The following is a 25,798-nucleotide window of genomic DNA, read 5'->3' as shown; positions in this document are numbered from 1 at the left end:
TACTGGCCCCTCGTGGCGCACCAAAGGGCCTCCTGCCCTGGATGTGGCAGAGGGTATTGCTCCCTCGTGGCACACTCTAGGGCCTCCTGCCCGGGATGTGGCAGAGGGTACTGGTCCCTCGTGGCTCACCAAAGGGCCTCCTGCCCTGGATGTGGCAGAGGGTATTGCTCCCTCGTGGCACACTGTACGGCCTCTTGCCCTGGACGTGGCAGAGGTAGGGACATCTCGTGGCTCACTGAAGGGCCTCCTGCCCTTGAGGGGTGTAACTATGGCCGTCGCCAAAATGTTACTAGGGACTGACTCTTGTTCAGTCCCACCCCACTGCTGTCGATGGTTGTCCAGCCTGCGAGGTTGTTTCCGGTCCTGGTTCACCTGGTGTCGGGGCAGTTGCGGGGAAAAGGGGCACAGGTCAGTGGTAGGTGGGTGACCCTCTTGCCCCCCCCGTTGTCTCTTCCTGGGGTGGTGGGGTGGTGGTGGCCCGGTGGTGGGGTGGGGGGTGGCGGGGTGGGTGGTCCGGCAGCGGGCATTTTATTCTCGTTCTGAATCCTGATTTTTTTTATTAATAGTTAAATTAAGCATTTTGCCCGGATTTTAGATAAGTATCAGTGTCAAATGGCCACCCTTTACGGGATTATGGTGTCTGGCAATAGATAGATAGATAGAGATAGCTGTATATGAACCTCTATGGTGACAAAAAATATAAAATTTTGCCATTAAAAGTGCCGATTCAGTAAATGACCTCCGATTCGGTATTTTGTCGCATCGACATCATTGTGGTTGCAGACTGAAAGATAAAACGCAAGGTGAGTTACCCATCCTCATTTATAGTTTTCTTTGTTAGTGACTCCTTCAGGTTTTCTCTGGATCAAGCGAAGGGTAAGCGGACCTAAGGTATATCGTTCAAAGACATCGCCATTTATAACTTCTGACCATCTCGAGGTGGTCTCCTTTCACTTCTGCTTCCTGTGAAATATACTCACAGTGCAAATATATCACTCCTTTCTTTACATTACACTGTTACGTGGATTTTTCCTGTCTTTCCTGTGTGTGTGTGTGTGTGTGTGTGTGTTTACGCGATTGCATCTTTACTGCCCCATGTAGGCACCCGGGGCTAGGCTTCTCAGTTCGTATCATATCAGGCAAAAATTTCTGGTCACCAACCCCTTTCGAATGGCTTTATTTAACCTTGCAACCCCTAAAATCCCTTGACTTTTAAACCCTTAGCCCCAGTGTTTGTAATAGGCCAGTGTATTTGGGAGGGTCGTGAGCAGGATTTTTGAAAGGGGGAGGTTAAAAAAAAAAAAAAAAATTCATAGCAGTTTATTCACTTTATTTCATTCATGCATTTATTCATCTAATCCTGTGTTGCCCCATGGACGGTGATTCCTAGAGATGCCGTGATGCTTCACAGGCTCGCACACTTCAGCATTATCCGTGTCAGGTTTAATCATTTGGGATTAATTCAGACAACCAGAACCCGCAGAATACCTGACATTTTTCTCCTGTTTGACCACAATCCTCTTACACATCACTGGCTGGTGCTCCTGACTGACCTTGGCACGGTCCCATCTGCTCACTCCATCCTGCATCCTACTGTGTTCATCAGGCTCCAGTGCTCCACCTATCTCAGACATGCATACTGGGCACTGTTACATTATGCTCGACTACAATCCGTTTGGCTTTGGTGAATCATCTACTGTTCTTTCAGCCGTCACCTTGTATAGCTTTCACCGTCTTCAGTGATACGAACTTCCTTTTGACCAACTGCATCGAACCAAAGTCCAGTTGGCACTTGTGAGATAATAAGATAATAGGTAGTCCAGACACAGGATACAAGTGTCTTCCATATCCTCCACATACTCGTACTATGGCATGTAGTGCTTTACAGCCCCACTTCCATGCACTAAATTCATACAATACTTCAGAAAGTAACGTATTGTAAGCTATCTTCCATGAATAAAATTCACTTACGAAAGAGAGCAACAGAATACAGGCAAAATCTTGATTGCTTTATCGTCTTGCAATGCCAATTAGCAATCATAATACATCATATTTTGAAAGATTGCTCCATAGCTACTAAATTTCGCTTTCCAAACGCCCGCGAAACAAAAGTTTGAGATTTCTTAAAAATATAATTATCAATATGCATTTGTTCCTTATTTTATTGAGTAACTGTATGAATAATCTCAATTCACTCATATTTTAGAAATCTTCATGATATTAAATCAAATCTAATTATCGCCTTGATTTAGAAATATCGATGTGACGTCATTTTGCAATCGTGGCTAGTGTTTACAATGGTTGAGGTGTCAAGTCTCTCTTCAGAAATGGTAAAGCCTAGTTCGTATATATATTTTTTGTACTGTCTAAGAACTACAGAGGCTTCACTATGATGATAAGAAAAGTAGGCTGAAGGTTATTGGGTACCAGGTTGTGTAAGACTGTATTACAAGTGTAACCATCAAAAAGTTCTTATAGCTATGGAATCTAGGAAACGACATATTTTTCCTTGATTGTTGGTAAAGTTAAGGACTAAGTGTACGTAACGTTTATATGTAAAATGGACAAGTGGTCACCATATTGGAAACGTGACTTATTTGATGTGAGGGTGAGTTTTTGAAGTTTCCCATAATTGCATTTACATGAAATTGTGTTGATCAGATTTTTTTTATTTTTTATTATAAGGTTATTTTGATACTCGTTTTTGTTGGAAATACTTATGGTAGTATGGCTCTATCTTCCCATACTATCTTAATTGACCAGAAAAATGTACTAAAGTTCTCAACCATACTAAATCTTAAATAACATTAGCTAATGTCATCATCATCATCATCATCATTGCCAGACGCCATGTATCCCAGACGGGGTGGCCAATGGCTTAGAGTTAATTGTTTTACAGGGAGGGGCACTAATCCTCCACCAACCCCACTTGACACGTAGGGATGCCAACAGCATCTGGTGTTCCCAGGCGGTCACCCATCCAAGTACTAACCAGACCCAACGTTGCTTAGTACTTGGATGGGTGACCGCCTGGGAACACCAGATGCTGTTGGCATCCCTACGTGTCAAGTGGCTAATGTAATTACTGTAAACCTAATTAACCCAAGTTAACATGATTTAACCTCACATTGGTAAGCAAGAGTACATACAGTAATGTTAGTGGGCCCTCCAAGTCTCATCAACTCTTAGGGTGAGTGGCAGCACCAGCAGCCAGGATCAAGGGTAACTTGTAAACTAACGTAATACCAGAAGAATGCCAATTTGAGGATTTTTCTCTGACCATGTATCTCAGTAGTTTCATATCTGTAGATAGCAGGGACATTTCGTACAAGTTGCAGCAGTTACCAGCGTATCGAGACCACTCTTACAAGTAGCAGCAGTTTATCTAGACTGTTCTTACAATAATTCAGAAGAATAAAAAATCATGAATTTAATAGGTGAAGAGGTAACAAAACATATCCAAAGAAAGGCCAGCATAAGGTTAGATGAAGTACCGGTAGGTTAGTTTACTTCAGATTTTCTTAATGTTTGAACACAGTTTTTTTTTTTCTCAGTTAACAAAATCATCCTTTAAGAATTATTGTACAAATAGCCAGGAAATAATTGTTATGAATTTGTTAGAAAAAGCCACTTTGTTTAGGTAAACATCTATTGTCATACCAATCTGTACTGTTAGGTTTGCCTTTTTTTTTTTTTTTTGCCTCCAATATTGTTTTGTTTTTAAAGCCCCAACTCGTGAAAGCAATCCAGGAAGATGTGAAGGATAAATGTGGCAGTACAGTAGACCTTTATTTTATGACTGAACAATACAATTGTTTGCCTATATGATCACAATGTTTTAGTGCTTTTTGTTTTTTTCTTTTTATGAACTTGCCCATATGATTGTTTTCATTCATTCATTCATTGCCAGACGCCATGTATCCCAAACGGGGTGGCCAAGGGCTTAGAGTTAATTGTTTGTTAAAACAGTAAATATGTTATACAATCAGTTTTCTTGGTATAACTTTAGAAGTAACCAACGTTACCAATTTTCGTTATATTACATCCCTGAACTATTTTACCTAAGACGTACCTTTTAAGCCTAGTTTGAGTTGGGGGAGCAAATTTTGTAGGGGTAGTCATATAGTGGCTTAGGTTAGGCTATCGCTCAGTAGCGGATGAATGTCGCGCCATATTGGCTGGTGCAGGCGTGTGCACTCGGTCTATGTCAGGCCCTAGGTTAGGTTAAGTTAGTTTGGGTTAGTTTAATGCAAAATGGTGTGTTTTTAATTAATTTTGACCTTGAATTTGGGGGTTAAACCCTCTTTTGGAAATCTTACTCAAAATTCCAAAAGGGGGATTTTTCCCCCAAAATGAAGGTCAAAACTAATTAAAACAGTATTTTGCATTGGAAAATATAAAAATAATATTAAAAGAAAAAGTTGGTTACTTCTAAAAATTTACTGTTTTCTTAAATGTCTCGGTAAAAAAATGAGGGGGTGCCCTACATCCACTCTGAAAGTCGGGTTGATTCCTCATTTCACCATTTATGAGTGACACTATGCCTGAGTGGTGTCAAAAGCAGTTCAGAGCCTCCCTTTTGATGCCTCCAAATGAGTTGGAAAAAAAATAAAAAATCTCCTTGTAGTTTTACCGTACTTATTTCTCTGATGGGTAGGATAGCGAGGTGCAGGTACACGTCAGTGAATGTACTTGTGTCAGGTGTAGATTAAACATGCAGCTCTGTTTTAAGTGTACAGTATCCATGCATTCAGTTGTCATTTTCAGATTTCTTGAATGTGACCACACAGATAAAAGTTTAGGAATTTGAAATGTAACACTTCCTAACAGGATTGGTATTAGTGTGTGATGACGACTCGGCGAAGGCGCGCGGGGTCTGAGTCTTACGTGGAGGAGCCGTTAGTGCCCGGGACCCCTGCACAGCAACCCACACACCAGCCCTCACCCCCTCTTCCTCCTGGCAATCTCCTCATACAGGTACAAAGCCTTTTTATAACCTCCGTCATTGCAGTGACATTTTGTACTATTTTTTTTTTTTTTTTAATTGAGACAGTTTTATTGATCTTGAGAGGCTTTTTAAACTGGGCTGATTAGATATAGCATTCATTACCCAATTTCACTGCTAGTGTGTTCTCTTTAGCTGAATAAAATTAACAGGAATGGACAAGAATAAAGTACAGTTATACATTATCCAGTTCAGTGGGCCAGTATATTCATTCGTGACATTCTATGTTGTTACTGGGTATTTTATTTTTGTAAGCTTCCGGCCATTTTATTCAGTTTGAGACTTTTGAATTGGAGTGGTTAGATATAGCTGTAATTAATGCCTTCACTGCTAGAGACCTTTCTGAAGTTACTTAAAATAATTTGATGGTAAGTCAGTTAAAATGAAAATTTTGTCAACAGACTGAAGTGCTTAACCTGAAATTGCGTTTATTTATCTCAGCACATTTGGTTGAAAGACAATAGTGGGAAGATCTGAATATAAAATGCAACTTACTGAAAGTATTCCATGCCTTCAAAAACTCTGGTTCTTCTTATCTCACTGCCCAGCTGTTGTTACGGCTGCATCTGTGTGTGGTAAAGTGAAGAGTATTTTTTAACTCCTGCCTTGTTGATTCTTTGTAAGGTAGTTTACTTCCCCTGCATCAATGTTTTATACATACAGTACATACATCATCTAATCCCGTGTTGCCCCGTGATGAGCGTAGGAGCTCGGGGCTAGGCAAGTTGGTCCTGACATTTAAGATGTGAGTGACCGGCCTCACTCATCCGTGAGTGGCATTAGGCCTATGTGAGCAGTAAACCCTAACTACCCCTTGTATATAAACCTAGGCTACACAGGCTCAATCTGTTTGGAGTGCCTTAATTACCCGCTAAACCACCAGGCACCAAAGTTTGGTTATTTTGTTGCCACTTAGTGTAGAGTCACCCAGACAGAAGGAAGAGAAAGAAAAACAGAAGAGTAAGGAAGGAAAAGAGGAAAGGTGAGTCACCCGAGAGTAGCACTGCATCGAGTGGGTGGACGGTGAGCACCCCCACCTACTACTACTACTACCAGTGTAAATAGTACCCCACGTGAGTCTTGCAGCTTGGCCCATGCAGACCTCATTGTGTCCCCTATGAGGTCAGCAGCACAACACAACAAGAATTAAGGAGGGTAGTGCTAGAAGTTTGTGTGTGTGTGTGTGTGTGTGTGTGTGTGTGTGTGTGTGTGTATGTATGTCCGACTTTGGGCATTGGCTTCACAGCATACTCCCAAGGCCCAGTAGTCCTCTTATATACCACACACCTCTACATGTCACCACTTCAGTGCCAGCATCCTCCGTCCATATTGAATACCTGCTAGGGCTGTCTGATACAGGACTGGTATATTGGTATTAGCAGGGGTATTTTTATGACATGTCGGGGGTCTTCTGGTAGATCAGTAAACTCTGATTTTATTAAATTCAAATCCTTAAACTGTTCCATGCCCCAGCAGGGATTTGAAATTGGTTTGGTAGGACTGCAGGCCACCTCTTAACCAATTGAGCCACCGCCTTCTTCCATCTTAAGTTACACACAGCCACATGGGTATATCCAGTCTTACCAAGGAAAGGAAAAGCATATAACTTTTTCTTCTTTGAGGTGGGGGTAAGCTTGCCATAAATGAGTGAATGAGAAAGAAAAGTTTAGGCACTAACGAGGAGCTGGTTGGATTAATTTTGTGTGTAGGAGTGTATGACCAGGGTTCAGTACCCCTTTTTAACTTGTCAGTCATCAGATTGACTCTGTCATATAGGTGAATAGTAAGCTTTGTGTGGAAGGATTTTTTACCTGTCGGATGAGGCCAGAATTCTCAGGGCTTGAATGGCGAGTGAATACAATTGTGGCTCTTTCATTTGGGCAAGCATTGGTTTTTATCCCAACTGTCAAGTTTTTGTCTGGCTTTCTAGACCCTACCTCACCCGACCTTTGGGTGGGTAAGATGTGGATGATGATGGTGATGAATGATAAACAATGTAGTTAGCATTGGGCTCCCAGTCCACACCGAATTCTGTCCATCCGTCCATCATCTAGTCCTTTTATTGCTCCATCACATGCATAAGGCATAAGATTAAACAACACACACAGGATAAAAATGATTTTTGTTTAAATTCTTTATTAGGTTATAATGGTAAGTGATTGAAATTTATTTGAAGAACATTCTTTGTACCGGTATTGCATTTTCCAGGGTGTTGCTGGTGTTAACAGTGGTACGTGGGGCTCACCAGCAGACCAAGCCTATTACAAGAAAACTGATTCTGTTAATCTTGGAAGTGTTGGCATCTCCACGGCTCACCCTTGGTCCTCACAGCCCCCTCAGCCATATCTCTACCCATCTCAGGGAGTTAACACTTCATATCCAAGTGGGACATTGTATGCAACAGAAACTAGCCAGTGGAACAATAGTGGTGCTAATTGGAACTGTGGTTCTCCAAGTAACAGAACAGTTCAAGGGAATAATCTTGAGTCAGGAGGACTTTTAAGTTATAGTAACACTGACTGCTTGGGAGGTACTCAACTGTCGAGTCTAGACGATAGTAATATGGCATCCCGGGACAGAACACAGGAGTTTGCACGGATTGTGAGATCACAGCAGGGGAGTTACTCTAATGGGGCCATACCACACCATGAGGGGAAGCGGCCGAGAGACTTGCGACAATACAGAGACTTCATGCAGAGATCAAAGTAAGTGAAGATACATGGCTGTGCTATTGCAGCATTATAAGAGAAACCATTAATGTATTTTTAGCATTAATTATTTTGCTGTTAGAATTTTAGAAATATACCATACCATAAATGCACTACCGTATGGTGTTGTAAAGTACCAGTACCAGAACATATACCGTACCCAGTAGAAATCTGAATCATATTTTTTTTTTTTTTTTTTTTTTTTTTTTTTTTTTTTTTTTGATAGTGAAACCTGTGTAAGGGTAGGTGGGTATCTTAAGTGAGTAATTTAAATTCAGTGTTAGTGTGATTAAAGATTGTGTGATGTCCCAGTGGTTGTTCAGTATGTATTTATGGAGGTACAGTATATGGATGGGGTCATGAGAGACATAAAAATCTGGATCATACAGAGAGGGATGGCGTTGGTAATGAAGGTGAAGAGTATCTCAAATCTGATGTATGCAGATGGTGCTAAGTTGCTTGCAAGTATACACAAGAACTTGGTAAATTGATGCAGTTTTGTGGATGTCTTTGAGTGTTGAACTTGGAAAGAATATAAAGGTTGAGAGGGAGTAACTTACAGTGTGATGTGATGGTGAATGGAGAGAAACTCAAATTGGTAAGTTTAAGTACCTGAGTGCAGAGATAGAGAAGAGAAGCAAATGTGCAAAAGGAGCAGAATTTAGTATAGGCTAGTACAGGGAACAATGAAGGCCTTGATATGAGAGGCTTGCATGAAGGAGTTCAAGTGCCTACATTAACATGCAGATGTGCAGCTTTGGTGTGGCATGAAAATGAAAACACTAGAGTTGAAAGTAGGATGCATAGATGGTATGATCGTGTGAAAGTAAGTGGAGTGGTAGGAAGAGAATATATGAGGAAATTTGAATGTTGGAGGTGGCATTGTAAGCCAAGAAGAAAGTGGACAGATATTGTAACAATATGGTACGATATGTGAGAAGGCAAGGCATAGGGAATGATGAGGCTAGGGAACACAGTAGAGCAAATTGGTTGAAAGAATTTTTGCTGCTAGATTATGAACAAGAGTTTGGAATCCCTGTTTCTTTCAAAGTGAAGTGATAGTCATTGTATTGACTTCAGCAGATACCAGTAAGTGATACGAAGCATGCAAGTGTGGATGTGTATGCCTGTGGAATAGAGTTGGGATTTGAGGGGATTGAATAGTAAGTGAATGAGGGAATGGCTTATTCATTTGGGCAGATTTAAGTTAATTTCTTATTCCATCAAGCGTTTTCTGGCTCTGGACCCTAATGCACCCCATCATCAGGTTGGGAAAGAGGTCTGGATCATGATAAAGGTGATGTATTTATTTTTGTAGACATTCCCAGTTGAATATTGTACAGTGTGTAAATACAGTATATATATATATATATATATATATATATATACAGCAAGTTCGCCCCTAACGCGAGAGTTTCGTTCCAACCGTGGTGCGTTCAGCACGAAACCGTGTAATTTTTAACTACTCCTTATTTTGCTCCCTAGACCCCCTAAATGTTGTGTTTTGCTGTTATTTGCCATTGGTAATCAATATGAAGCACTTTAAGTGGTTAGAAAATTTATTTTAAGTTGTAACTTACCAGTACAGTACTGCACAGCAAAACTTCAACACACAAATTTAATGCTTAAGCACAAGGCAACATTACGATGCCGATTGGTTTCAGGACAATTCGTCGTCGTCAGTTCGCCATCACAACAAAAACAAGACAATTCGCCGTCATTAATGAAGACAGCTGTGGGTGATGCTAAAATATAATTCAAAGGCGAAATAAGTATATTTATAGAATGATGGGGAATCGTTCAGGGTGCGAATTGTCCTGACGGGGAATCGTCCATGTTTTGATGGGGAATTGTCTGACAGCAAATTGACTTGACAGAGCATTGTCTCAGAACCCGCCGATCGTGGGTAATCATATAAATCAGGTTAACTGGTTATGAGGCTTTATTTAACAAAAAGTGAGTTTTACGCCAGGTACCCCTTTTTTGGATAAGGGCTAAGGCATTGCCCCTGAGTAGAGGACTTTGGTTTGGAGCGTATAGCATTTTATGACCGGATGCCCTTCGTGATGTCTACCAATGACCCTTGGGTGGATTCGATCCTCCGACCCTTCGGTCAGAGCGGAGTGCTCTAACCCACTGAGCCACGGCTGCTTTATTTAACACTTTAACTTTATTTAAGTGCTCTAATTTACATACCAGAACGGTAAATATTTAACTTACAAATACAGTACCGTGGAAAATCAGTGCAGCAAATCTTAACGAACAAATAAAAAAGGCAATTTTCCGACATCTATCAGGTAAACTGGTTATAAGACTTTATTTCTTGCTTTAACGTTATTTAATAGTACTTTAACTTGTACATAAACTTACCAGAACAGTAATGTAAATATTTAACTTACAGGACTGTGGAAAAGCAGGACACGATCATGTGATAAAAACAAACCGTGCGTGGTGCTGCGCTGATGTTCGAGGATTTCGCCTTTCAAAGGCAGCCTCTCTTGCATAAATGTATAGTTTTCGTAATTGTTCTTTAATCTTATATTGTTTTATAGGTATCCCAGCACTAACCGCAAAACAAAAAACAATTTAGGTGTTCGTAGAAGGTCTGAATGTATATATGAAGCAATAAAAATGTCAATATTCCATATGTGGCAGTTTGTATTTAGCAAAAACCACTGTTCATGGTGAAATTACCCCATTTTACCCTATACTGTATATGTGTGTGTGTGTGTGTGTTTGTGTGTGTGTGTGTGTGTGTGTGTTTGTGTGTGTATGTGTGTGTGTTATTTAATTTGGATCATTTTGTGTAGATATTTTCATTATTGCAGTACTGTACTTTATTTATTGCTATTTAGTATTGTGTATGTTGAGCCCATAAAGTGGTAGCTAAAAATAGTGTTAATATTTAGCTGTTGTGTTACTCTCACTAATACTGTAAGACAGATACCAGTGTTAAAGTACCTGTAGTATACATCTGCCATTCAGTGCAGATACCAGTGTGTATAGTACTTGTAGTATGCAGCTGCCCTTCAGTGCAATGCATCAGTTGTGTAATACTCTTTCTTTTTACAGGCTTATTGGAAGAAACATCTCCAGTACTTATGCAAAGTTAGAGAAATTAACACACTGTAAGTATGCAAGCTTTTATTATATCATATTATACCAGAACCAGTAATGATACAGCATGTATCTCTATTCTGTAGAAAAAATACACCATTAGTGGAGTTCATGACCCTCTACACTTTTCTACAGTAACAAATTAGGAGAATTTCTACAGTACCAGTATTTATGTACCAGCATTGTGCCACATGCCAATCTAGAAAGATACCAGGGTAAGTCTAGCATTTTTGTATTATCTTATGTTGCCCCATGAGGAGCATAGGAGCTTGGGGCTAGGCAAGTTGGTCCTGACATTCAAGATGAGAGTTACCAGCCTCATCCCTGAGTGGCATTATATGAACAATAAACCCCAACCATCCCTTGAATATAAACCTACATAGGCTCAATCCGATTGGAGTGCCTTAGTTACCCACAAAACCACCAGGCATTATAATTTGGTTATATGGTTACCACCCAGCATAGTAAATGGCTTCTTGTTGTACAGGAAACCACTTGGCTTGTCACTTTGTGTAGAGTCAGCCATAGGCAGAAGGAAGAGGAAAGACAGAAGAGGAAGGAATGAAGAGAGGAGAGGGCAGGCACCCAAAGCAGCTTGATTTTATATTAGATAGTTAAATTTGTTTTCCAGTGGCTCTCCACTTTCTGTCAAAAGATACAATAGCATCCAGTTTATGTAACATACAAGAAAGTCCAGTACAGTATTTAATTAGCTGTTGGATCATTCCATGTGATATACAGTGTGTCGCTGTTAAATACAGCTGTATGAGAAATATCTTGCTGTTCATTATGACTAATATAGCTAAGATGACAGTACATTTACAGTACATGTCACTGTGTTTAAGTAGTTTTGCCAGCTAATACTTATACTTTGGTACATTATGTAAAAACAGCGTAGATATTACGAGTCATACTTGCCGCACCGAGCATTGCACTGATACTGGTGCAATTTAATTTACTATTACATTTTTTGAAAATCCTAGTGGTAGGTGGGGGCGCTCACCATCCACTCACTCGATGTAGTGCCGCTCTTGAGTGTCTGCCCTTTCCTCTCCTCCATCCTTGTCTCCTACCATCCTCTTCTGTCTTTCTTTCCTTCATTCCTTCCTTGTCCTTCTGCCTATGGGTGACTTTACACTCCCTATTCTTTCTTTCCTTCATTCTTTCCTCTTCCTTCTGCCTGTGGGTGACTCTACACTGAGTGGCAAGCTAAATGGTTTCCTGTACACCAGGAAACCATTTACTACACTGGGTGGTAACCATATAACCAAATTTTGGCGCCTGGTGGTTTAGTGGGTAATTGTTGCACTCCAGTCGGATTGAGCCAGTGAAGGTTTATATCCAAGGGATGGTTGGGGTTGATTCCTCACGTATTACCACTCAGGGATGAGTGAGGCTGGTCACTCTCATCTTAAATGTTAGGACCAACTTGCCTGGCCCCGGGCTTCTACACTCCTCGTGGGGCAACGCAGGATTAGGTGATGGATGGATGGATGGGGCAACACAGGATTAGATAATGGATGGATGTATGGTTAAGGTTCATTGCAGCTGACTACACATAAGTATTTGTTACTCTAGATTTTTTTAAAACCAAATTTGATGTAAGAGAAGAGCACATAATATACTCAAGGTGTGTGGTAAAAGTAAAGTCTGATAAGATATAGTCCAATAAAGTGAAGTTTTACTTTATATCAGACCAGTTGGAGAAATTGGCCTAAATATCATAACCACATGAACAGCATTTTTCGCTTTTAGTATTATACATGAACTGTTGTTTATAGCTTGTCAGGCAGTTGCACTGCACACTCAAAAGCCAAGATTTCCATTCATCCTTAACTTTGGAGGACTTGAAAGGCAGGCTACACAAACCTTTTGGGATCACCCACATTACTTCTTCCCCATTTGGGTGATAGTAAGTCAGGACCAGGACCAGACCCAGGGCCTTCCATAGCCTCAGCTTTGACTACAGTTCACAATAACCAAGGGTGGGTAGAAATTTTGGCTTGTGAATGTACTGTACTTTGTTATATGGTATAGAATATATCCATTTTTGCACTAATGTCTTGGCAATCTTGTTCTTTCATTCCAGTGGCAAAAAAAAGGTCATTATTTGATGACAGCCATGACCGAGAGATACAAGAGCTGACTGGAATTATCCGCCATGACTTGTCCTCGCTTACCAAGCAATTGACCGATCTGCGGAACCGATCACAGGTCTCCTCAGTGGGTGGAAACAGTGCTCACATACAGAAACACTCAACAAACTTAGTAGGCACATTGCAGACTAAGGTTGCTCTTATAACTCAAAAATTCAAAGACATTTTGGAAGTTAGAACAGAGGTAAGAACCCTTGTGCTTTATTGTTGTTTGAAAATAATTTACTGTAAGTGCATTCTGTTGTGGATGTATGTTCCCAGTTTACTAATATGTAATGTTTTATTCATGTAATTTATAACGGCTCCATCATGAATGCATGAGTCGACTTTGGTTACCTAATGGCGGCTTGCCACGCTTCTTGATCTGTGATATCCTCCTTATTCAGTCCATTATCTCTGAGCCCAAACTCTATGACCTGTCCCAGGTCTTTTTTTTGGTCTGCCTCTTGCAACCTGTACCCTCGATGTTCACATCTCTCACCTGCACACATTTGCCAGCTTCCATTCCCTCAGCGTGCTTGAACCACCTTCATTTAGCCCTCCTCATCACAACACTAATACATTCCTCTCAACTCATCAGTTGCAGTCCTAACCCCCCACACCTTTCAATCAAGGGCGTACTTCACGTCCATCAAATCATTTATGATTTCTGTACTCTTGACCTCATGAATATCCTCAACCTTTACTGCCTAGGTCTCACTACCATACAGGATTATACTCCTAACAAGTGCTGCAAGCAAGGACCCCTTAGCATGGAGGGAGAGGCCACAGCTCCATAGACTTACTTCAGCTACTCTTTACCCTAGCCACAAAACTAGCTACAGCCCCACCTCCAGCACATAACATGTTTTCCAAATAGCAAAACTCCTCATACTCAAGAAACTTTCCAGCAAGATCAATCATTTTTTGCCTTTCAGTCTCTCTAAGCCCTCCTCAACACCACACAAACAAAATCATTATAATTTTACAGCCTGTCTCTAATGCTACTACATCTCTTATGCACCCTCTCATCACAAACACTGTACAAGATGGAGTTACTTCCCACACCCTTGTGGTAAACTGCACTAGGCCATACTCTTTCTGATGTGACAGTACTGCCACCAGCCCTAGATGTCATCACTTTTGTTTTATTTGCATTTACTCTCAAACCCATGCACCCTATTCCATATCTCCATTTCCTAAAAATTTCCTCCACCTCTCTTTCATTCTCTGCAGTCATTACCAAGTCATCAGCATACAACATTACCCATGGGATTCCATTTCTGAAGTCACATAATAGAGCTTCAAGCACCATACAAGCAATACTGTGAGCATGGCAGATGGCAGGTTGCAGTTTTCCATTGCTGGAAAAATCTTATCTCCATAACTCTTAGCTTCTACACCCATTTCCCACTACCATGTATATAGTAAATTTCCTGATAACTGAATCATACAAGTGAAGCTGATTAAGTTACTTGTAAAGTTTCTGACAGTTTGTGATCACAGTTGTAAAACTTTGGGATTCCAGTCCAGCTGGACTTTAGACCAGACATTTACAGTTTGAGGATGTGTGCTTCCATTTCCATCCCATACATTGTAACTGGAATATATATACAGTATTTATACAGTTTACTAGTGTGTTCAGTTGAGATGAAGTGCTCCAGTGTGCTGGTGTAATTTATCCAAGACTTCCTCATCTCCCTGAGTCTGGAATGATTCCTCTAGTCACCACTTTCCATGATTTTTCTGGCACCCTTGTCTGGTTGCATTCTTTCTTTGGCTGTCCCCATACCATTATAATGTATTTCTCTTAACCCTTTGACTTACCAATGACAACCTGTGTCGTCATGCATTTGTCAACCTCTGACATCAGTATGACGACTTTGCCCGTCATCCGATGTAATCTCAAAAGAAATATTTAGGGAGTTGACATTTTTGTTGGATGACGGGCAAAAGTGGGTGGAGCTAAGCCTGCCACAGCTGGTGCATGCATGCTCACTTGGTTTGCCTGGCTCAGTGTGGTGTGAGGTTCCTCACAGGTAGGATGTACACCTCTTGATCTCCTGCCGAGCACTTATGCTTCTTTTTACACGTATATATGCAGCAGCATTATTTAAGAAATCACAACAAATAATACATTATTGGAAAGTAAATTTATTCTGCTACATATTGAAGCAAAAAATATTATTACTTCTTGAATAGTTTTTTTTTTTTTTTGGGGGGGGGGGGGAATATATTTTTAAAGGACAATGTAAAACTTAACATGTCAGCTAACTTCTGCTCACTTTTTTTGCATTTTATTTGGTATATATTGTCTTTTTGGACAATGTACGACAAAGCAAAACTCTTCATCTTCAAAGTGAGACCAAAGTGGCCTTTCTATGATGAATAGTAACTTTTCTACGAGCATTAGAAGTAAAATATCTCTACGCGACTAGTCTGAAAGCTCTTCAGCGAGAGTTACGCGCACAGCCAAAATTTACGCTCCTCCCTTCACGGGATAGGGTTAATGTGCTTAGCCGTACTGCACCTCACTCTTGTAACCCTGTCTTCCTTATCAGAATTCCTGCATACCTCCATCTTCAGTGCTGTTCATCCTGCTTTTGTGTGCAGCTATTCTAACAAAATAACCTTTGTACATAAGCAGTATTATAACCATTGAGAATGATTTCACAGTGCTGTACTGTAATTGTTATTCATATGCTGCTTTGTAAGAATTAGCTGTTAAAACAATTTTTCTCCCTACCCAGAACCTGAAGAAGCAGGCAGAACGTCGAGAGCAGTTCACTGGTGGTGTTGTTAGTGGGGAGCTACCACCAGGTGCTGTAGCTGGCCATCACCAGGGCTCTGTGCTATTGGCAGATGAGGCAGCAGCAGCAGTCTACTCTCCCACAGCACAGAACACTGCCTCCACAAATGGAGAAGTTGCCATCAACCTTGGAAGTGGGAGTGCGTACCAGCAGCAGCTTCATCTCATGGAGGAACAGGATACGTACCTCCAGAGTCGTGCTGACACTATGCATACTATTGAATCGACTATTGTTGAGTTGGGCCAGATGTTTTCACAGTTGGCCACAATGGTCAAAGAGCAGGAAGAATTAGTCCATAGGTAAGTATAATGTTAATCTTTCTTACTGTAGAACCTCTGTAATTTATTGGTCACAATGGTAATTTGGAATTGGAGATAATTTGGCCATTTTTGTGTTGCCAGTATAACAAAGATCTTTGTACCAGCCAAGTATCTTGAGAAATAAGCATCCTTTCTGAAATTGTAGAAGACTCAGCATCAGTTAGAATATTGTTATGTTGATTCCATCCATCATCCAATCCTGTGTCGCCCCACAAGGATCCTAGAGTACAGGGCTAGGCAAGTTGGTCCTGAAGATGAGAGCAACCAGCCTCACTTATCCCTGAGTGGTATTACATGAGTAGTAAACCCCAACCACTCCTTGGATTTAAACCTGCACCGGCTCAATCCGATTGGAGCACCTTAATTACCCACTGAACCACCAGGTGCCATGATTTGGTTTTTTGGTTACCACCCAGCATAGTAAATGGCTTCCTGGTGTACAGGAATTAATTTGGTTTGTCACTCAGTGTAAAGTCACCTATAGGCAGAAGGAAGAAAAGAATGAAGGAAAGAAAGAGAGAAGAGGGAATGTAAAGTCACCCGTAGTCAGTCTGAAGAGGAAAGAATGAGGGAAAGAAGGACATAAGAGGAAGGAAGGAAGAGAGGAAAGGGCAGACACCCAAAGCAGCACTACATTGAGTGAGTGGATGGTGGGCGTCCCCACCTACCACATGTTAATGCTCATTATAAATATAGTGATTGAACTGTTAAAAGTAGTTTTTAACAGGTAAATGGCTTCTGCCACCAACCTCAAGTTCTTCCTTAAGAGCTTGAACTGAAGTGTGACTAAAAGCTTGGTAGCTGACAGAAGTGGGCCAGTTTCACAGCTTGAATATGAAGTTGTGGTTGCATGAAATTTGATGAGCTTTTGTAGGGTAGGAATGAGTGTCCTTGGTTAACCCTTGCAGAGCTGCTGAGGCATAGTGGAGATCCACATGGATCAAGTTGCAGTCCTTGTGTGATGTACTGTTTACAATGGATATAAAACAGTGACTCAGGGGAGGTAAACTACCTTACAAAGAATCAGCTCAGCGTGGATGAGTAGTCAGTTTGACCGAATCTGACTAAACTGGCCATCAGATAAGCTAAAAGGCATTAAGGGTCTTTGTCAGTTAGGCCAGACGTGGTATAGCCTTACAACCAATCACTCGCAAGCAGAGACTTGAACCACAAAAATATGCAATTGAATCAAGTCCAAGCTGAGATTCTCTTGAAGATTTCTAGCATCTTTTCTTTTGGTAACCTTGTAGTTGGGAGAGAAGGTGTTTGCCGAAGAATGCTGAAACTGTGTTTGTTGTTGCAAGAATCAGCTAGTGAGAGCAACTTAATGAAATGTTGAGGTTGAAAGAGCAGTAAAAGAAAAAAGGAAAGCGTGGTTTGTGTGGATTCAGGAGGAATTCCAATGAAAACAACAGGGAATAAGCTTAGTGTTTTGAAAAACTGGTGCATGGGAATGCCTAGGGCAGAGTGGTGGTAAACATAATTGGGTTTTGGTTAAGAAAAACTTATATGTATGCCAATGTTTTGTTTATGCTTGAATCTAGTAGAGAACATATATATTTATATCACTTTGATGATAAACTTTCATTTTTTCTCTACAGAATTGATGCCAATGTTGAAGATGCAGAACTAAATGTTGAGGCGGCTCACTCTGAACTTCTCAAATACTTCAAGTCTGTCTCCTCGAATAGAATGTTAATGATAAAAGTATTTGGAATAATGATTGTTTTCTTTGTAATCTTCATTGTTTTTATGGCATAAAACTTTCATGCCTTAAGAGACAGACTTTTAATATATGTTTATCATATCCCTGTTTGCTAAAAGATGTTTCAAAATATTATTTGTGACTGTGATTTTTTGGTATTATTCAGAGTTAAGCTAATTTTCTGTATTTGAAATTATGGCTTGGGAGATCATTCTTCATGAATAATAAGTCCTCTTAATACTTCAGCAACATACAGTATATCTCATTTTTTTTTTTAGTGACGTATATTCTTCAATCAGTCATTCCTGTATATGAGGGCTGTTCAAAAAGTATCCAACCTTTGGCCGGGAAAAATAGAATTATTCACCTGGCGGTCTGAAACCCTAATCCCCTTCAAAGTAGTCTCCTTGTTACTGCACACACTTCTCCCAGCGGTCCTGCCTTTGTTGGAAGCATTTCTGGAATGCATTTTTTGGGAATGCAGTACAGCTGGGTCGTCGTTTTCCGCATAATGTCTTCTCATGACTCAAATCGGGTCCCCTTTAGCAGCATTTTCAGCTTGGGAACAGCCAAAAATCATGAGGAGCCATGTTGGGAGAGTAGGGAGCCTGATGAACCACAGGAGTGTTGTATTTGACCAAGAAAGTGTGAATCAGATGCGAGGAATGAGTGGCGCAAGAGACCTGACCTGTGGGCAACGGGAACTTGGCAGCTGCATCATGACAGTGCACCAGCTCATTCCTCGCATCTGATTCAAACTTTCTTGGCCAAACACAACACTCCTTTGGTTCGTCAGGCTCCCTACTCTCCCGATGTGGCTCGTGATTTTTGGCTGTTCCCCAAGCTGAAAATGCCACTGAAAGGGACCCAATATGAATAACGAGAAGACATTATGTGGAAAACGACGACCCAGCTGTACTCCATTCCCAAAAATGCATTCCAGAAATGCTTCCAACAATGGTGGGACCACTGGGAGAAGTGTGTGCATTCCCAAAGAGACTACTTTGAAGGGGATAAGGGTTTCAAACCATCAGGTGAATAAATCTATTTTTCCCGGCCAAAGGTCGGATTCTTTTTGAACAGCCCTTGTAGAGCTTAATATATGTATATCATTTGTATTTAGTTCTTGTATTATAATCATTATTTGCCCTAGTTTAATCCTTTAAACTTTCTTCGTGTATCATGTTTTCTTATATTGGTCGTAAGAGGAATATTATATTAGCATGCTTAATAAACATAAGAAAAGACATTTGTTAAACATATCCCTGAAATACCTGCTCTCTTTTATCAAGAAGGTAATACTTTACTGTACAGTATATGCATTTGAAATCTTGATTTCTATCTCATATTATAGTTTGATGAATCTACTAGAGAAGGGTGGGGTGTGAAAAGAAGAAATAGAAATGGGGATTATTTAATAATAGTGTGTGCAGGTGCAGAGAGAACAAATTGTTAGCAAATATCCTGTACTGTACATGTTTTTATAAGGTAATCCATAGATATACTTAGCAGTGAAAGGAAGCTGAAAATGAACAAAAGGCAACTATAGATTTCGTACTGGGAGGCAAAAGGCATAGAAGATTATTTATGGATCCAAAATCATGCAGGATTATTAACAGGTTCAGATCATTATTAAATAAAGAGCAAAAACAAAAAAAGAACATAAAATGGAAGTATGAAAGGAAGGAAGGACCACTATTTGAAAAGAAAAGAAGTTAAGGGAACAGAAGAATAAATGAAACCACAAACTTATAGGTTATAACAGATGGAAGAAAATTTGAGTCTGGTGGTATATAAAGAAGTGGATGATTAAAAACAGATGGGCAATCAGTATAAGAATGATAAAATACTATGAGTCCATGAAAGATTCCAAGGTACAGGATGTGAAAGCAGAAGTGGACGGTAATTTCGATGTGAGAATGGTTCTATGGCAGAGGATGTGGATGATGTAGGAGAGATATGGGTGGTGGCAGACCAAGGGAAAGAAACATATCAAGTGTGCAAGCAGTAGAAATGAGAAGAATGTGGAGTTACGTGGAGAGTCAAATTATGTAAAGAATCATTATGATGTTGATGTGGATGTGCTTAAAAGTGCTGGGAGAAGTACAGTACTTTGAGATAATTTGGTACTGTGAAGATAAATGAGAAACTGACTGGAAGATTGAATGTGAGTGAGGTGGAGGGAGAGACCAAGGATGAGATGGAGTGCAGTGAGATATATGAAAGAGGGGGGTGGGGGTGGGAGGAGAGCAACCAAATGGTGGACAGAGATACCTGGTGACAATTTGTTTATGGCCACCCCGTTTAAGGGAATAAAGTATCTGGCAGATAAATAGCTTTCCATGATGCATTTTTCCAGTTTATTCCTGCAATACACAGACAATTATAAGTTTAGGAAAGGCTCTCGTATTTTGGGGATTATTAAAGGCAGTATCATACTTTAGCTTGAAAAGTCACTCCTGAGTACAATCGTCTGAAGGATGCAATGTGGAGTAAACCATCGGGGTAAGTGGTTATCCTGTCACAACGATCAGGAATAAAATCTTCGGGGAGCAGCAAGAATGAAATAAAGAGTATGTTATCATCCTCAAAGTCAAAATGTTGAGAGAAATGTGAATGGAGGGGATAAAATGAGTAACCAGTAAAAGCAATAAAATGAACAAGCAACAAAAGGAATTTGCAATAGAATTTTAAAAGCAGTAAAATTAACAAATGCAACAATATTAAACATGTAACTGTTTTGCTAGGTGTTTTCATGTCGACTTTTCATCCTGAGAACACTTAGCCTGAGTCGGGGTTCTCTTTCGAGCCTGGAAGTAGAATATACAAGAGGAACAGGGCATAAAAACTCTGGTCAACCAAAGTTAAGTTACACGTATATTATCTTAGATTCGTACAACACTGACCACAATGTGAATACAATATGGGCACAATACACCATACAGGCTCGAAAGTCACTATCTGGACAGGAGGACTCCGACAGGGCTACTGACGTCTCGGGCTGCCTACGGTGTTGGCCAGGTGTGGGAGGGGTCTTGACAGGTGTGCCTTCCCTTAGGGGGCACGGGACTACTCTCAGGGGCCACGTCGTCTGGAGTGGGCTGCTGGACAGCGTGGAGGGGGACCCTTCACTAGTGGGGCCTCGGTGGGAAGCTCGGTCCTCGGGGCTGGGACCGAATAGGGAGAGTAGGTGTGCTTGCCTGCACCCACTCTGAGAAGTAGGTCACTGTCCGATGGGGCTGGGGAGGTCATGCCCTGGGGTCCTGGGGACGCCTCTGGGAGTCCGAGGGCTGCAGTCTCTCTCGGGTCGCATCACTGTCAGGGGCTGCCTGAGGCGTCCCTTCCTTCAGGAGTCCGACAGCGGGTGGTCTCGTCCAGGTGCCGGCTGCACTGAAGGGATCCTCGGGATCACGATGGGGCCTCGCCAGACCTCCTCCAGGTGCGGCTCCTCCTGGGAGCTGCCTCTGTGGGGAGAGAGGGAAGGGTGTCCCGCTCGGCCTCTGGAGGGGTGTGCCAAGCAAGGGACGTCCTCCATGGGGAAAGACATGGGGGGGTGAGGGGCGGGCGGTGACAGAGCCCTCCCCAGCGTGACCTGTGGCCGTCACCGAGGTCCCTAGGGTGGCAGGTACGGAGTGGTTGGTGGCTGTCTCCTGCCTGCTGGTGCGGCTAGTGGCTGTCACCGGAACCCTGTTAGGTGGAGTGTGGCTGGTGGCTGTCACTTGCCTGCTGGTGCGTCTAGTGGCCATTACCAAGGTCTTGTCTCCTGTGAGGATTGTAGACGAGGTGCGGGTTGTGACCGTCACCTGCCTGCTGGTGCGGCTAGGGGCTGTCACCGAAGTCCTACTCCCAGGAGTGACTGCAGACGAAGGGCAGGCGGCGACTGTCCCTTCCTCAGTGCGGCTAGTGGCCGTCACTGGGCTCTGCGGTGGGGGGGATGCAGCTGAAGAGAGGTCTGTGGCCATCTCTTGCGTAGTGCGGCTAGTGGCCATCACTTGCATGGATGCTGTTTGGGACTGTAGTGTAAGCCCCATCCCAAACCTGGCGAGGGCTGGTCTGGCTGGAGAGTGGTGAACCAGCACTGTGTATCTCTCGGGTCCATTGAGAATACGAAGGGTGCAAGGTAGTAGGGGACATAGGCCCGTCCTGCCTGGGCCTTATGCGCGCCTTATGCGCCTCTACATGGTCTCCCTCTGAGGTGGTTGTTGCGACATCCCTCTCATTATGTTTCGTCGGGGTGGTCATTTCACCACCGTTTTCGGGGGAAATGTCACGTCCCCGTGGCTGGAGGTAGTTGGTGTCCGTGGTGGTGGTCTGTGAGCTGGTGTGAGATGATGGAGGAGGGCAGTCCAGTGAGATGTGGCTATGTCTGGTTCTCGGTGGTGTGCGTATGTAAAGTATAGGGTGGAGGTCTGTGGTGTCTTCTGAAGGAGTTGGAGGAGATGGTGCGTCCCACGGATGCATCGTTTCTTGCCGTGGGCTGGGGCCTAGGTGATACGACGTACCTTCATGTCTTTTGTTGGTAAGTAGCCAGTGTCTCCTGGTTGAATACTGGCGACAGGTGAGGTGGTCTGAGTATTATGTGGTTGCCGAGGGTAGGTGCAGCTTTTCTTCCTGGGGAGTTGGACTGGCAGGGGTTTCCACTGGGCCTGATGTAAATGCAGTGTTATGGGGGATGTGTTGGGCGTGTGGAGGGTGCGAGTGGGTTGTCCTGGTGGTGTAATATTGGGGGACTGGGTGAGGGTGTGGTTGTGTATCTGGCCAGTGGGCGCGAGAGGCAGCCGGATCTGGTTGTGTTGGTGGTGAGGGTGGATGTGGGTGGCGAGGGGGGAGTGCGGCCACGTGGTGTGGTGGCTAGGCGTGTTGGTGTGGTCCGGGTGTTTGGTGGCAGGGTGGCGGGGGTGGTGGTCGGGGGGTGGGTGTGTGGTGTGGGACGGGCTGTGGGCGTGGAGCGAGGAGAGAAAGGGGGAGAAGATGGTGCGGGTGTAGAGGTGGTGGCAGGTGGCGTGTGGTGCTGGAGACGCGGCGGGATGGCCAGGGGTGGGCTGGGGGTCCCTTAGCCAGGTGGCTGGACTTGCTGTGGTGGCGAGAGCTGAGGTGTGAGTTGTGGTGGGGGAGTTGATCGGAGAGGAGGGAGTGGGTGAGGATGGTAAGGAGGAGGAGGGTGTGAAACAGCAGATGTATGAGTCCGACGCGGAGTCTGGAGCGGTGGGTGGTGGTGAAGTGGTGTGGCGGGCGGGGGTAGGAGGGTGGTGTCGTCGGGAGGTGTCGGTTGGGAATGGGCGTACGTGACGGTTACGATAAGTGCGTGGGGTGTTGTGGTAGTTGATGGTGACTTGGTAAGGGTTAGGGACGTGGGTAATGGTGTAGGGTCCCACGAACTGTGGTGAGATTTTGATGGGCGCTGGTAGTTTGGCCACTACTACCGAGTCACCTGGTGTGTAGGGGTTGGATGGGACGATGTCCGGTTGCAGGTCCTGATGCTTCTGCAAGTGGTACAGTCATCTCTTGAGGTGGTGAAGAGGATCGGACGTAGGGGACGTGGAGGGGGGCTGGAGGTGCTGTCGCAAGGGTAGGAGAATGGGGGTCTCTCCGAATACCCGTTCGTGGGGAGAGATGCCGTCGTCCCGGGGGCAGGAATTCATCCCCCACTGCACAATCTTGACGTGGGCCGGCCAGTCTTCGTCCTTGGTCTCTTCTATTTGAGCCCGCACCTGGTTGAGGACGGTGCGATGGCTCCTTTCACATACAGTATTCCGTTCCCTTGGGGCCAGCAGGGAGAGGGGTGCGAGATGCGGTAGCCGAAGATGGTGGCGAGGTCTTGCCATATTCTGCTGGTGAACTCTGGGACGTTGTCTGAATGCAGGGCTTGGGGAATACCAAAGTACGTGAAGACGTGGGGGACGAGGGCGTAAGCCACGGAGAGGGAGTGGTGTTCCTTGGCCGGACAGACGATGAGGAGTTTCGAGTATGCATCCACGAAGGTGATGATATACTGTACTTGTAGCCGGCTTTAGGTGGTAGGGGGCCTACTACGTCCACGGACAACAGTTACCATAGTTTGTGGGCGGTGATGCTTCCCGACAGGCCAGGTGTGTGGGTGATGTCCTTGCCTAGCGCTCAGGCCCGGCAGGCCTGGGTAACTTGTTTGGCCAGGTTGGAGGTGTCGGGCGTCCAATAGGTATCATTGAACACTTGCAAAAGTCTCTTAGTGCCGAGATGAATCCCGTTGTCTGAATGAAGGTGGGTCATTGCGTCGAGGGTGGTTTCGGGGTCGAGCACTATATGCCTCGACTGGATGAACAGGTGATCGCCCTGATGGTGGAGCTTAGAGAATACCTGTGGCGGTATCCAGTGGGGGCGATCTTTGTTGCGCCACTGCTGTAAGAGATTGGGTTCGACGTGGACGGAGTTGATCGGTAGTCGGGACAGGGCGTTGGCGTTGGTGTGTAGTTTGCCGGGGCGATAGGATATCTTGTAGTTAAACTCCTCGAGAGTTTCCCTCCACCTGATGAGTTGGGCATTGTGGGTGCTAGACTAGCGTAACCATTGGAGCGACTGATGGTCGATGATGATGGTGACGTGTGTACCAGAGAGGTAGGCTCGAAAGTGCTCCAGTGCCCATACGATGCCTAGGCATTCTCGTTTGGTGGCGGCGTAGTTTCTCTCGGCTCGGTTGAGGGTGCGGCTTGCGCCCTTCTTTCACCTGGGCGAGGATGGCGCCGATCGCTACTGGGGACGCGTCTATGTATAGGCGGAAAAGCAGGGTGTAGTCGGGGAATGTGATGATCGGGGCAGTGATGAGCTTGGATTTTAGGGTGTGGAATGCTGCGATCCGTTCGTCGGTCCAGGTGAAAGGCTCGCCCTTTTTAGTCATATCGTGGAGGGGCTTGGCAATGTTGGTGAACCCGTTTACAAAGCGCCGGTAGTAAGAGGTGAGCTTCAGGAAGGCGCCGACTTCATGGACATCTCTGGGTAGGGGGAGATCAGCGACGGCACGCAGCTTGTCAGGGTCAGGTGCTAATCCTTCCTTTGAAATAATGTGCCCCAGGAAGGAGACGGTTCGTGCAGCCAGGACACATTTCGATGGTCTGAGTTTGAGCCCAGCCTGGCGGATGCCCAGGAAGACCTTTTGGAGGCACTAGAGGTGGTCTGCCCACGTCTGGCTGAAAATGATTACGTCGTTCAGGTATGCCAGGCAGATTTCCCAGGTGAGGCCACTGAGGACTGATTCCATTAATCTGGAAAATGTAGCGGGGACGTTGCAGAGTCCGAATGGGTGGACGTTGAATTCATAGCGTTTTCCGTTACTGGTTGAGAAAGCTGTTTTCCCCCTGTCCTCGGGGTGTACGGGGACTTGCCAGTATCCTGATTGCAGGTCCAAGGTGGAGAACCAGGATGCTCTATATACTGTAGGGATCGGTCAAGGGAGTCGTCTATCCTCGGTAGGGGAGTGGCATCCTTGGTGGTCACATCATTCAGTCGTCTATAATCCATACAAAAATGCATGGTGCAGTCTTTCTTCTTGACCAGAACGACGGGGGAGGACCACGGGCTGGTGGAAGGTGATATGACACCAGCATCAAGCATTTCCTGGACCTGCCGGTCTTCCTCAGCTCGTTGTCTGAGGTTTTTCCGCCGTGATGGTTGGCGAATAGGTGGTCCGGTGGTGTGGATTTCATGTGTCAGGTACATGGTGTGGCCGATGTCTGCTAGTCTGAGATGAAGAAGTCTTTGGAAGTCAAGGAGGAGGCGGCGGAGGCTGTCCACTTGGTGAGGTGAGAGGTGTTCAGGTAGAGGGGGTAGGGCGACAGGGGGGGAATGGGGGAGTGCACAAAGCTCGGCCTCCTCCATTTCTCCCACCACTAATCCTTTGGGCAGGGTGAGGCGGGTGGTGGGGACATTTGCAATGCGTACTGCCCCAGCGTGGTGGGGGAGGAAGGTGGGGACAGTAGGCACGATGAGAAGGTTCCGGGTGGTAGGTTGGGGGAAAACAGGACG

The 25,798-nt window shown here is 43.9% G+C and overlaps 1 protein-coding gene across 1 annotated transcript; it reads left to right on the top strand.

The window, feature by feature from the left end:
* Positions 1-2,271: 2,271 nt before the first annotated feature.
* On the top strand, positions 2,272-19,047 carry Syx5 (syntaxin 5). The gene is made up of 7 exons (XM_080273711.1): positions 2,272-2,330; positions 4,831-4,977; positions 7,214-7,710; positions 10,786-10,841; positions 12,920-13,170; positions 15,716-16,074; positions 17,697-19,047. The coding sequence occupies exons 2-7, from the start codon at positions 4,849-4,851 to the stop codon at positions 17,854-17,856; spliced, it is 1,452 nt and encodes a 483-aa protein (XP_080129837.1). The 5' UTR covers positions 2,272-2,330; positions 4,831-4,848; the 3' UTR covers positions 17,857-19,047.
* Positions 19,048-25,798: the final 6,751 nt, after the last annotated feature.

This window comes from Coenobita brevimanus, chromosome 55 (genome assembly GCF_032717465.1).
Source record: "Coenobita brevimanus isolate Jiangsu-jjx chromosome 55, ASM3271746v2, whole genome shotgun sequence".
In the NCBI taxonomy this organism is placed as follows: Eukaryota; Metazoa; Arthropoda; class Malacostraca; order Decapoda; family Coenobitidae; genus Coenobita; species Coenobita brevimanus.
This window is presented reverse-complemented; position numbering and strand designations above follow the sequence as displayed.

Bases quoted from the DNA above. Each gene is read 5' to 3' on its own strand.
- Syx5 (XM_080273711.1), top strand. From the start codon at position 4,849: ATGACGACTCGGCGAAGGCGCGCGGGGTCTGAGTCTTACGTGGAGGAG. The intron at 10,842-12,919 runs GTAAGTATGCAA...CTTTCATTCCAG, and splicing joins GTTAGAGAAATTAACACACT to TGGCAAAAAAAAGGTCATTA. The intron at 16,075-17,696 runs GTAAGTATAATG...TTTTCTCTACAG, and splicing joins CAGGAAGAATTAGTCCATAG to AATTGATGCCAATGTTGAAG.